The following is a 13395-nucleotide window of genomic DNA, read 5'->3' as shown; positions in this document are numbered from 1 at the left end:
CTTTTCAGCTGAGCTCTGCCCCATGTTGGGGGTTCCACCATTTCCCCAGGGAGACTATTCCAATGGCTCCTTGTTCTCACTGGGAAAAATTGTCCCCTGGTGTCCAGTTGGGATCTCCCCAGGGGTGACTTGTACCCATTACCCGTTGTCTTTTCCATGTGACTCCTTGGGCAGTCTCCATCCTCCCTGCAGCCACCTTCAATCCCTGGGACACAGTGACAAGGTGCCCTAAGCCTTCATTCTCCAGGCTGACCTAACCCAGCTCTCTCAGCCTTTCCTCACATGGCAGCTTCCCTGTTCTGGGTCATCTTTGTGGCCTTTCTGGACCTTCTCCAGCCTGTCCAGGTGTTCATTTTTATTTAGTGGGGACCACTGGACACAGTGTTTCAGGTGTGGCCTGACAAATGCTGAGAGGAGGGGACAGTGGCTTTGTCTCTGCTGGGAAAGCCCTTGTTGCTGCAGCTCAGCATCACCCTGGTCACTCAGACTAATTCACCTCCCCAAGAGACAAAGCTGTGTATTGTACCCATAAAATTGATCTTCAAGGCTACAGAATTTGTCCTGGTAACTTTTCAACCCTGACTGTCCCTTCTGTGTTGGCTGTGTTTGTAAATTCTTTCTTGGAGAGAGAGGAGTAGAGCCGTGCCCAGTATTCCAAGTATGAGCTAAGCAATCTATTACCCAGTCCTGAAATTTCCATTATTTATATTCAAGAAATAATTTCCATTATTTATATTCAATACCCAGATTTATACATGGCAGAGTTTAATTGCTTATGTAGTACAACTAAACAGACCTCCAGAAATCATTTAAACATTGTGGGCCAGTGTTCCAAATACATCTTTTCTTGTTACCTCCTCCATCAAACCCACATAACCTTCCATCCACAGAGATTATCCTTCTTTTATAATGAATTAGACTTGCCAGATATCCTCATGGAACTGCATTTCTCTGAGCTGTGTGGAAAACTCCTGGGTGTTTGCAGGGATTCACAGTTCACTCATGCAGAGAGTTTGGTTATTTAGTATTCATGACATGAGAATGGCAGGGCAAGGAGACAACTTTTGGGTCTGAGGCACAGTTATTCCCCAGGGCCTTGCAGCAGTGTGCTGAGAGGTGCTGCTGTGCTGCTCTTCTTAATTAATTTAGTCCATCTCTGTTGTTAGAGCTTCAGCAGGACTGTGTTGTTTGGGGATATCTTTTGTTAGTGTGAGTTTCTGAATTGTGGCAGGGCTGTGTGCAGTGAGGCTGCACTAGATAACAATTCCTGAGATGTGGTGAGGAAGATTTTCCATCCTCTGTCAGTGGTTTGCTCATTTGTATATTATATTCAGCCAGAGGATTTCAGGGACCCACAGAGTCTCAGATTTTTCCTCCACCTCTTCAAATGTTAAAAGAAAGGAATTTTCTTTTTGCTTCTTTCCCTGCTGTTATTTGGTACCTTGGCAACTGCTTTGTTTTTGTGGTTTTTTTTTTTTTTCTTTTGGGAAAGCAAACTCCAAATCCTTTCTCTTCTTGCCAGTTCAGAGAGACCCAACTGGTTATTGTAAAATGGTAAAGAGTGGAGCTTGATTTGGAGGCTATGTAAATCCAGGGCTGGAGCCTTGGCCCTGTTTTGGAGTCTGGCAGGATGCCCACTGTCAGCAATGACCCTGCCCACGCTGCCAGTGCTGCTCTCAGTGCCCAGTGGTCACAGGGCAGCCATGGAGGGAGGGCCAGAGCCTGGAGCTGAAAAATCTGGGAGCAATAGAAAGCATTCCTGAAGTTGGGGAAGTGTTTCTGAGTCTGCCTTTATCATTAAGCTATTTTAAAGGAATTGGGTAGTTGAGGGGAGGGGGCAGGGGTGATTTTTTTTTGTTTGCAATTTAGTCTGATCATGGATTTGCCAAAGGCAGATCTGTTTTGGCAGGCAGTGGCCTGGCAGTGATGCATCTCACATGCTGTCTGAGTTTGAAAGAAAAGAGGGGGTGCAGAATGGGAGAAAAGAAAGAAGAAACAAAGTGACACCAGAGTTTTGACTGGAAACTCTGCCATTCTGGACAAGAGCAACTGCTGAGAAGTTGAACTGTTCCACTTGGTGTGGACCAGCTGAATAACAGCCAAAGTTTTTTTCTGCCCTTTTCAGTTATTCATATCACTCCCACCATAACAGCCCTGAGGAGCTGCATTTTTTGTCTGTGTAAACCCAGAAGACAGTGTGTCTATTGACCCTTCTGCTGTTTCTGGAATGTGTCTCAGAAAATTGTTCTCAGCAAAATATCCTCATTCTTTTCTGTATTGGAGACCAAAATTGCAGAAAATATACTTGGTTTTTAAACATTTCTCCTACACTTCATCACAAGTTGCATTTCCTATCAAAGGAGGCTTGGGGGAGAAGGTAAATGGAACAATATAATTGAAAGTATTTAATTCTCCAAGAGCCTTCATGTAAAGTGTAGCAATTTGCAAAAATTTTCTTTCAGGGCTGACAGTGCCCATCATCAAGTGTCCATATTCCCTTTCTCTGTTCAATTTTTCTGTTCAAAAAGGACTGATTTAGGACTGTTCTGTTCAAATTAGGACTGATTTAATTAGACCAATATATAAAACTTTACTAGTGCTGCATGTTTGCAAGGATTTTGGATAAGTTCTCTTGTCTGTCATTCTTTGGTCTCATTCTGCTTGTGTACTGATTGCTGAAATTGCATCTTGGTGGTGAACTGCAGGTGGTTTCAAGCAGATCTCTCTAACATGAGTTATTTCAATGGTTTGCAGGATTAACTTTCTTCTAATTTCTTGTTTTAAAAGGGAAATAAATACCCCCATAAATACTTAAGTCAGACTTCAGTGCATCGATGTTCTACCCTGGCATCTCCTTTCTGGCATTTCTGAGCTCCTGGTAGAGTCATTTATCTCAACTAACTCATTGTTATTTGGGAGTCTGGTTTCTGCAACTCAGTTGTTAAGATGAAAATCTGCAGGAAATGTAGTTAAAATCATCTTGAGAGAACAATGTTTTTGCTCTTCCCACTACCTTAAGAGATAGATGCCACAGTGTGTGTTAACAGCTCATATGGCCATTGGATTTAGTGTTTTTCACCTAAGATGGGTGTGCTGCTGAGGCCTGATTTTTAAAAAATATTTTCAATTTCTTTTTCTTCCTGTGACTGAAGACAGCCACAAAAATCAGCACTTTGCAAGTTAATACTACTCTGCAGTTATCTACTGTCCTGCATTCTGCCCATCAAGCAGCAAGGCTGTCTAAACAAAGGGAAAAAGATTGGGTTTGGTTTTATTTAATAGCACTTCTGCATAGATTCTGAGAGAGATCACCTGTAATAAACCTCACCTGCTGCAGGTGAGCTGTTACCTGTTTCAGTCTGTCAGAGCTGCACTCCTTTCCCTCGGGTGTTCTCTCAGAGCTGTGGAAACACTCCCCTGGTGTGGCTGCTCAGCTCTGGCTGCAGGTGCAGGGGAGCCCAAAGCTCACCTGAGTGCTCCCTGCAGGTGCTGCAGCTCCTGGGCTGTGGTTCATTTTGGGGAGCACTTTCTGGATGAGACCAGCACTGACATGTGTGACCTTTTGGTTTTGGTGCTGCCACATGAGTTCAGACATGAAACAAACCCAGACTTTGGGGAGGAAGCAGTGCCTATATACACTGTGGACATTTATTTTGGGGCAAAAAGCTGTTACAAAGGTATGCTTGGAGTGGGAGATGTGTGAAATCTGTGCATCTTTTGCTGTGCCAGGCATTTGGAAGCAGCACACTGCTGTTCTCCCCACAAACCCCTCAGGTGTACATACCCTTTTTGCTTTTCTGCAGTGCTGAAAGGTGACCTCATTCTTTTTTCCTTTGAAGAGGGGAATTTTTGCTGCATTCAGAGTCCCTGGCCCTGACATCTCTTACAACTGGAGCAATCTGTCAGCCTGTGGAGGTGGATTGTGTTTCACATGTGAGGCTGGAAGCTGATCATCCCTGCCCAGTTAAAGGAGAGAATGTGTTGACTGAAAGCTGCATCCCACTATTGTTCTGTATCTGAAGTCATCGTCTGGTTTTCCAGACCCCAATTATTCCAAAGTCTTTCCTCCTGGAAATACTGTCCAGAGCAAATATTTCAGCATTAACTCTAAGGAGCCCCCAAAAAACCTTCTCTGAAGCTGTTTGCATACACAAGCGAGCAGAAAAGAAGCAAAACTTCATTTTCTGTAAAGCCCAACTATAAATTACTCCTGAAACAGCTTCTGTGACTCTCTAGTTTTGGGCTACTGCATCCATTACTCTGAATGTGAAACTTAACATCATTGACTGGATTTTATCATTCTGTGCTTCATCAGAGTGCAGGAATCTCACTATAAGGTACAATTCTGTTAATACTGGAAGTGATGATGTTAGAGGAAGTGACATACCGAAATGAAGTAATAAAAAATTCTAGATTTTAAAAAATCTATTTATTTTCAGATCCAAATACCTCATTGGAAAGATATTTAAACAGTTTGAAGCTTGCCAAATGCATTAAATGGCCAAGAGAAACAAAGCATCACTAAGGCTCTCATACAAAAAGTTCTGGTTTTGGAATGCACCCAATTTTATTTACTCATCTGCTGCCCCTTCTTATTTGGGGCCAGTTAAGATAATTTTGGAAACTGAGTGCCTACTCTGTTATACATTTAGCTCGGAGTTATTTTGTCATATCCAGCCAATGAGTTTGAAAATGAGCTCTGATGGCTTTAATGCTTGCTGTATCTGCCTGGAAATGTGTAATAATGGATTTCTTGTTTTTCTGCTTCAACAATAGTGTCAAGGGACAAATTCCTGAGTTGCATTATTTAAAATTATTTTTACAAAAAGGAAGGGAGAGACAGCTGTATGAGTGGGAGTGAGGCTGTTGTAAAATCAGCTCAGACAATGGGCTCCTCTTAGGTAGATGAGGAGAATGGGCCTCACAAATGGATATTGATCTGCAGCAGCTGGGACTGAGGAAGGGGCTGGGAGATGAGTGTGACCCACTCTTACAGCTGCTGCCTTTCCATGGCTGACTTTGTTTTCCTGGTAAATTTGTATTTGTGGCAGCAGAATCTATTGTTTTCCACTCGTATTTAATGTAGCTGCACGTGAGTGTGTGGATGGTAAAGTTTAATAAACTTTATAGCACTTGGGCAGGGAAATGATTGATGTGGCTTCTTGGAATTTGATTGCAGGAGGTGAATTTTCTGGAGTTAGGCACTCATCCTTTGGACAGTTAAAACTCCTGGGAACAGGCAAAGTTGAATAGATGTCTTTTATTGGATTCACTTATTTGGTTATAGTCACATTCTTCTCCATTTGATGCTACTGTTTCATCTCCTGTGATGCACTTAGTGCCCAGTATCTCCTCATTCTGCTTGAATTATTTCTGTAGAAAGAATGTGAAGGGGATCTGTGACATTCCTACAATCGACTGCAGAAGCAATATCTGAATTGAGGTGAAATAAATTATTAGGTGAGATGTGCAGACTTGACAAATGTGGAGGAAGGCTACTTCTTTACAGATTGAGATTTGAAACCTCCTGGCAGAATTTGTTGCCTTCCAGTTATGATTACAAAAATGTTCCATGATTTGGTATTCCATGGATTTCTTGTCAGGAAACTATTGTCTGCTTGGAACAGTTCAAAGAATAACCCTGTTCTGAGCTGGTTTTAATGGGAGCCCACTTAAAATACACTAAAATTCTTTGTTGTGTTGTTTTAAAGCAGCATTTGTCTGCCTTGTCTGAAGGAATTATTCAGAAATTCAACAGCAGAGCTCCAGCCAGGGAGGGGGAGCTTCAGAGTGGGAAAGACAGGGAATTTTGGAAGAGAAGAGAAGCAAGAGCTGCTGTGTGAAGGCCAAAGGCAAGGAAGGAAAAGGCATCTAAACCAAACAGATGGGAGAGGCAATAAGGGAAGAATATTGGGCAGTGAAACAGATAACAGAAGGCCTTGGGAACAGAACTGTAAGGGGAGGAATCTGAAAACGTGAAAGGGTCACTTGGGGACAGATTATTCTAGGGAAAGAAGTGAGATTAATTGCCCAGTGCTCTGCTATGTTGGGTAGCAAAGCAAATCATCTGTGTGGGTAAAAATAGGAAGGAAGGCATCTCAGCTGCTGCTCAGGCTCCTCTTTCCTGGTGTGCTTCATGCCAGGGCTGTGTGAGGAGTGTGGAGAAAGGGCTCTGCAGGGCACACAGTCCAGAGGTTTTGTCATGATTATGTTGGCTAAAATGAGACAAAACTGTTGGGTTTTTTCACACTTCCCTTTCCCCAGAAAACACTGCTCACCAAGAGGGAAGCAGCCCATTAGAGGAAAGCATCAGGTGACACCCACCAGGGCACAGGGGGAGCAAGAAGTGAGTCCATGAATGTGCTGGGAAGGTGCCTGTCCTGTGGACAGGTGGAGGGACCAACTTGTTTTGGTGTTTGATGTGAAGTTCAAGCAGAGGTTGCTCATGGAATGCAAAATGGTTCATGAAATAGCACATTGTAACCCCAGAAAGGAGCAGCAGCACTGTCCACACTGCAGCTTGAATGTTTCACACAAGAGGAGTCAACCAAAAGCTGGTGTTCAGTCTCATAATCTTCCTGGATAGTAAGATGAGGAGTACCAAAATGCAATTGCTTTCCATGTAGCCTAAACCATACATTTCTTTTGGTATTTCCACAGGCAAGACAGCAAGCCCAGCTAAGACATCAAATGGCAGAAGACAGCAAAGCTGAATATTCTTCCACCCTACAGAAGTTCAACAGTGAGCAACATGAACATTACTACACACACATACCAAACATCTTCCAGGTAAGGGTCACTGGAAGGGCTCTAGAGTAGCCCACAATCCTGTGACAAGAATATCTTACTCATCACCTCAATTCTATGACCCTGACTTTTAATTTTGGGTGATTTTTTTTGGTCATTCTTAGCAAATTTTCCATGCAATCTGCTACTCTGAGAGACAGTAGGATAAATTATCCGTTTTTCTTAAATTTGGATATAAAGGGATGAATAACACACCAGGAAGGTGACGTTGAAGTGTCGTGACAGATGAGGACAGCCTTTGGAATCCTCACAATCTTTCTCTGTTCAGCTCCTGTGTCTGTGCAGCTGGGCATGAGGGAGAGCATCACTGGCATTGTTGGGGCAGGAGGCAGCTGGGCATTGCTGCATCTGTGAAGTCCAGCAGCCCTTTATAACCTGTGTTCAAACCAGGCTGCACAGATGGTTAAATGGGAACCACAAGAATTCTGCAGCAGTGAGTCCAAAGGGTTTGAAGCAAGCTGCTGATTGTCTTAGGGTGCCTAAGGACAGGCTGCAGAGGAAGAATAAAAAAAGCCATCAGATTCATTCTGAGTGAAGTTCTGAGTTTGTGCTTGAATGAATGAATTGAGGTTAATGTAGTAGAACAGAACTTCTAAATGACTGTTCCCTTGTAATGGGTCATGAGCATCAGAAGTGGAAAATCCAACCTTTTCAAGGGAGGACATGTCACATGCTTGTCACCAGATGAGCAATGGCTGATATTTGCGTGGCAAACAGGCACTTCTTACCCACTGCTGAAACTTGTGAGCCAAATGGACACCTCCTCTTTTGCCTCATGGTATTTCAAACCAATGCCTTGAGATAGCTGTTCCTGGAATCAAGGAAATGCTGGGGCTGAGGAGCACTCTGATCTGTAGGTGGGCATGGTCCAGTCCTGCAGATGTGTGCTCTTCCCTGTCAGTGCACCAGTGAGCTCCAGGGCTTGCTTTTAAATGTTGAAATAAGTTGTTTTGTAAAGAATTGATGTTGCTTGTGGATCAGTGAAGGCAAAGGGGATTTTTAAATTGACGGGTCCTGCAGCCCAGTGTGAAACAGGCTGCTCCTGTTCATGCCCTTCTGTACCCTGCTGTAATTTGTCATAATGGAATTATGCCATGTTCAGTTTCCCTTTGTGGTAAAGGAGAGCCCCCTGGAAGGGATGCTGGAGATCCTGGAACTGAATCCACTGAGCAGTGAGGAGCTGTGCTGTGAACAACAAATTATATTTTTATTGTGCATGAATACATCAATACGTGATGTACTGTGAACAAAACATGATGTACAGGACTCCCTAAACACCAAAAATTCCCTTCTAGGGAAAAGCAGGGGACACATCAAGATGTTTGTTTCCTTGGATTCTACAGTGGAATGAAAATGAGATTGTTCTGAATGTGCACAGAAAATGAAAGGATTTGTTGCAGAAATTCTTTTAAAAGCCTTAGGAACCATCCTTACAAAAGTCTAAAGCTGGAGTTTGACAAATCAGCATTTTTTAACATAAAAAGTTAAATGAAAATTTTCCAGTAATAGTAAAAGAGATTACTTTAAGAATGACATTTTGATGTGTGAGGGAACAGTATCACCTGGTACCTTCCTGAGAACAGCTGTCCTAGTTTGTTCTTAAAAATATATTTAATCCTTAAGTTTTAAAGTAGTTGATGTAAGCTGGAGAGGAAAACTGGGTGAAACTGTGAAGTTAATCTTGATGTTTGACCTGAATGAAATGTAATATTTTAGAAAATACAAGAGATGGAGGAAAGAAGAATCGTGAGGATAGGAGAATCCATGAAAACCTTTGCAAAAGTCGACCGCCAAGTGATCCCCATCATTGGGAAGTGTCTGGATGAGATAACAAAGGCTGCAGAATCTGTGGATCACAAGAATGTAAGTGTTGCATTGTTGGGTCTCATATTTAGTATTGGTTTTAGATTCATGGAGACTGAAATGCTGGGCCCAGGCTCAGCACAAGAGCTTTGCAGTCACGGAATTAAACCAAAGAACAGCTTCTTGTCCCAAGCTGCTTTGTCTGAGGCAGGATGTGCTCAGATTATTCCCCAAATCTACTTAACATCCAGAAATGCTTTTCCTGCAATACTTTTTAATTTTTTATTTTTTATTAAGGAATAGTCTGTCATTTTATTAGGATACTTACTTTTTGAATATTGCAATTTAAAAGTAGGCATCAGCATGTATTGTTGGACATAACTTCAGATGCTTAATCACCAATTCTTATAAAGGTGGTTTCTATGTCTCATAAACAGAAAACTGTCTGTTTCAGAAATTCCTTAATTCCAGTTAGCTTTATAATAATTAAAGTATTTAAAGTATTGACTACAGGAACTATCAGAAAATCTTTCTGTAAAAGATTTCTTTGCAGGTTTGAGGTTTGCTGGCAATCTGTAAATGAGCAAATCTTGATGTCTGAACATTATTTTCCTTCACAGGATGCAAAGAAACCTCTCTGATAGAAAAGCTGATAAAGATTTCAGTTGGGCTTCCTGATGCACAGTGACCACAAGGCCAAATGTGTTTTCTGTTTTGTTTGCAGAGTGATCTGCTCCCTTCCTGCATGAAGCCTCTGTTCTTCCAGCCTTTCTCATGGATCACATTAGTGCTCCAAATGCTGACAGCAAGTGTCTTGCTGCCTGTTTGAATTTCCCAGACGTTTTTCACTGGAATCTTTTCTGAGCTGTTCAGTGCCTGGAGCCATGAACTGGCAGCATAACCCTGAGGCTGAAGTTTTGAAATTAATCCTCTACTCTCTGTTCAGCAATGATCTCAGAGAAAGCAGCATAGGAAACTCAGGGATCTGAAATCTACCCTCTGGGTGGGAAAAGGGGGAATTGGGGCAGCAATTCCCATATTAGAACAGCACACTCTACTTGAGGTACAGCTTTTGGTGCTGCATGGTGAAATCATGCTGGGGAGATTCATATCTCAGCCTACACTCTGCCCAAGTCTTAGCAAAACACATGGAAATTAAACTGGGTGTTGGAATCAGGGTGAATTTTATGTTCTCTTACTCACAAACAAGTCCATGATGGCTCATACACAAGTGTGACACTGGAAAATGATGACTTTGAGCATTGATAACTGAATTGACCAGGATTTCCTGTAAACACTGTGCTGACAAAAATGTATTTAACCAAAATAGTTATATCTGAGCAGCTACAGAGAGTTTAGTGTGTCCTGTCTGAAAATAGTTATGTTCATAAAGAGTTCTTTCTCCTTAAATATCTTTAAGGATTTTTTCCTCTCGGGAGCAGTCATTTCCAACTGTGTTGATTATAATGAAAGTACTGGATTGGGTATTAAACATGCAACAGTGTAAATAGGATTGCTTTGTGCCCTCACTGCACTGCATAGAATTCCTGTTAATGCCAACAGAAACTGCCTGGACTTAGCAGAGAATACTGGTTTGCTGTTATTCTAAGTCAGTTTTAAACTTTTTTTTTTTCCATTTCCCTTTTCTAACCACTTGAGCAACACAAAGGTCGTGTGGCAAGTGTGAGCTGTGGTGACTGCCAGGTGAACCTGTGCAGAGCCTGATTCAGAGGGCTCTAGCAGCAGATAAACTGAATTTGTTATGGGCTTGGAGTTCCTGTTATGACATTATCTCTGTGATATATGGAGCATGCTGGTTATTTTTAGCTCCATTGTAGTGGAATGATGTTTTGAATAAATGGAAGGAACACTGTAAAATTCAGAGGGGAAAAAGGGAAAAGCTCCATGCACAGGGTAAAATACTGGTGGAGAATTTAATATAACATAGTGCAATCTCTTAGAATCAGAGAATGGTTTGGGTGGGAAGGGACCTTAAAGCCCATCCAGTTCCACCCTCTGCCATGTTCAGGGACACCTTCCACTATCCCAGGCTGCTCCAAGGCCTGTCCAACCTTGCCTGGAGCACTTCCAAGGATGGGGCCTCCACAGACCCCAGGCTCTTGTAAACAGTCTCTCCATCTTTCCTGTAGGCTCCCCTTAGGTACTGGGAGGCAGCAGCTGAGTTACCCTAAAGCCTTCTCTTTTCCAGGCTGAGCATTCCCAATTCCCTCAGCTTTTCCCACTCTTTCCCCTCTTCTTTAATCCTTCTTCATATCACTTTCATAGATCTCAGGAAGTTTTAATGTCAAACAAGGATGGGATAATGGAAAGTGCTGTTCTACCTCCCTAAAACTCATACTCATGTAGGAATTTCATGGTGCCACATGATAGACTGAGGATCTTAAATCCATGTTGATCTTCACAATCCCATGAAGACTTTTGCAAAGCTTTTCCTGTTATCTGTGTTTTGCTCAATGGAGCCTGTCCTCTGGATATGTTTATATCCCAGCAGATTTCTCCTGAGCAGCATTTTACCTCGAGCCATTCACAGAACCTGTGAAATGCCCTAAAAGCAACAAGTTCTTTTTATGTAACAGGGCAGTGATGCTCTTCTCTAGTGAATAATAATATATTTTTGTGCCAATGCACAGCATCTCTAGTGATCTTGGAATACAGCTGTTAGAGTATAACATAATCTCTCTTCCCAAGGAAACAAGTAGATACATCTATTAGGATATTTTTTCCTGAGTCCATTAGATTTAAATGCATTTGGCAAGCTGAGGTCTGAATTTGATCTTATGTATAATTAATTTTGTTTGTAGACTTGAGTAGGAAGAAAGCTATGGATTGGTTTGACTTTGATTTGTTTGGTTTTTTTTTCTTTTCCCTCTGTCCAAAACAAAAGAGCAAAGCCATTATACACAGTCTACAGTTTGTGGCTGACTTAGATGCCTCCAAGCAGTGCCAAAAGGGAGTTTGGCTTCAGTGGCTCCCACACTAGGGCACAGGGCTGCTGGTGTGACCTTGGACTGCTCAGATGTTGGGTAAAGCTCATGAAACATTTACAGCCATTTACTGCCACTAAATTCACAACCAACTTGTTGACTTGTGGCAGAGTGATCACACAAGAGCTCTGCTTTATAGGAGTCTTTATTGGGATTTTCCTCTGATTTGCTAACAGCTGTATTCCAGCAAATCTGTACCTTAAATCTTTGTTATGAAACACTTACTGAAGTGTGATTTGCTTGTCCAGTCAGTAAAGTTCATAAGCTCTTACTCCTTTTCAGCAGAAGATGTAGAGACTTTCATTGATCCTGGACTCTGGAAGGGCATTAATTCCCAGGAATGAGCTGGTCACTGCCAGGGTTGGTCCCACACTGACAAACCTTCCTGTTCTGCCTTAAAGTGCCACCAGTCTGATGTCATGCCTCACCTGAGATGTTCACTGCTGTGTTGGTGTGTCCCATTCCAGGATTCCCAGATGGTAATAGAAGCCTTTAAATCAGGGTTCGAGCCCCCGGGAGACGTCGACTTTGAGGATTTCACGCAGCCCATGAAGAGGACAGTGTCTGAATCCAGCCTTTCCAACTCCAGAGGGGATGGGAAGTCAGAGCCCAAGTTCGGTAGCAAATCCAAGGGCAAGTTATGGCCATTCATCAAGAAAAATAAGGTACTGATTTGTAGACTTGAGCTTGGTGCTAGTATGTGTTTTGTGATTAACCTGTGTCTTGTCTAGTAATCTTGGCAAGTTTAGTTTTTTAAAAGAGAATTTTAGATTCAGAAAGTTAATGACTGATGTCTTAATATGGTGTTTTGTTGTAGTCTTTGGTTACTTAAGTTTCTTTATAACTTTAATTATTTTTTTCTTGTATAATTTAATTATGTTGCAGTTTTTAAATTAATTTAAGTTGTCACGTCTCTGCCATGGTCCATTTCTGTTCCTAACTCGGAGAAGGAGTTGTAAACCACTTACCTAGTGCCATGTGTGCCAACTAACATTGTTACCTGTGGGAAGCTTCAGTGTGGCGTTACTGTTTTGACACTCCTCCAACTCTCCTTGGCTTTCCATTTGCGTTGTCTTTCCAGTCTGTGCACTGGGGTCAGCAGGTGGGTGGCTGGGAGCAGGGAATTGCTGGGATTCACTCTGAAGCACAACTAATGGAGCAGAACTAACTGAGCAGTTGACTGTTTAAAAGACCATATTAACTTATGTACCCATTAAACCTTTTTCATCCCACTGTCATACTTTACACCATAATGCATGGCAGCATTTATCTGGGGTTACCAGGACGTGCCAGGGGGACTGGACTCAATCAGGTTTCAGTAACACTGATGAAAGCCCAGAATAGCTTTGTTGTTTTGACCTCACTCTTGCTCTGACCCTTTACCAAACCACTTAAATTTGAATTTTAAAAATCTCCATCTTCTCAAGGGGTCATTCCTGTAGTGCTGGTGTGGGAGAGGACTTGCTGTCTGGTGCTTACATCAGTGTAGCCAGAATAAAAACACAAGCAGGACTAACTCCTGAGCAAATTCATAGAGTGATCTGTACAAGTGAAGTGTGATGCACGTTGCTGAGGTATGATTTGGAAGCAGGAAGGAATGTGGTTTGTTGTTTTCCAGATAATAGAAACGCTACTGGGCACTAAGGTACCTTCCTTATCTGATCCATTTAAATTCAGGTATTTGAAAGCTCTATCCATATGCATTATTGCAGCTGTCCACAGAGCAGAACAGGGCAATTTATGGGGATAGTGCTGCATGGAAGAGTCTGCATGAGCTTCC

The 13395-nt window shown here is 42.3% G+C and overlaps 1 protein-coding gene across 27 annotated transcripts in view; it reads left to right on the top strand.

The window, feature by feature from the left end:
* The window catches only part of FNBP1 (formin binding protein 1), a 93445-nt gene that overhangs the window by 56008 nt on the left and 24042 nt on the right, over positions 1 to 13395 (top strand). For 16 of the 27 annotated variants that reach the window (XM_039720298.1, XM_039720297.1, XM_039720294.1 and 13 more), the window contains exons 7-9: positions 6661 to 6789; positions 8524 to 8670; positions 12083 to 12280. In XM_039720298.1, coding sequence (XP_039576232.1) covers positions 6661 to 6789; positions 8524 to 8670; positions 12083 to 12280 — 474 coding nt within the window. Of the gene's footprint in view, positions 1 to 6660; positions 6790 to 8523; positions 8671 to 12082; positions 12281 to 13233; positions 13261 to 13395 lie in introns of all 27 variants that reach the window. The other 11 variants (XM_039720278.1, XM_039720276.1, XM_039720279.1 and 8 more) reach the window with 1 other exon arrangement.

This window comes from Passer montanus, unplaced genomic scaffold, assembly GCF_014805655.1.
Source record: "Passer montanus isolate IOZ18808 unplaced genomic scaffold, ASM1480565v1 scaffold43, whole genome shotgun sequence".
NCBI lineage: Eukaryota > Metazoa > Chordata > Aves > Passeriformes > Passeridae > Passer > Passer montanus.
This window is presented reverse-complemented; position numbering and strand designations above follow the sequence as displayed.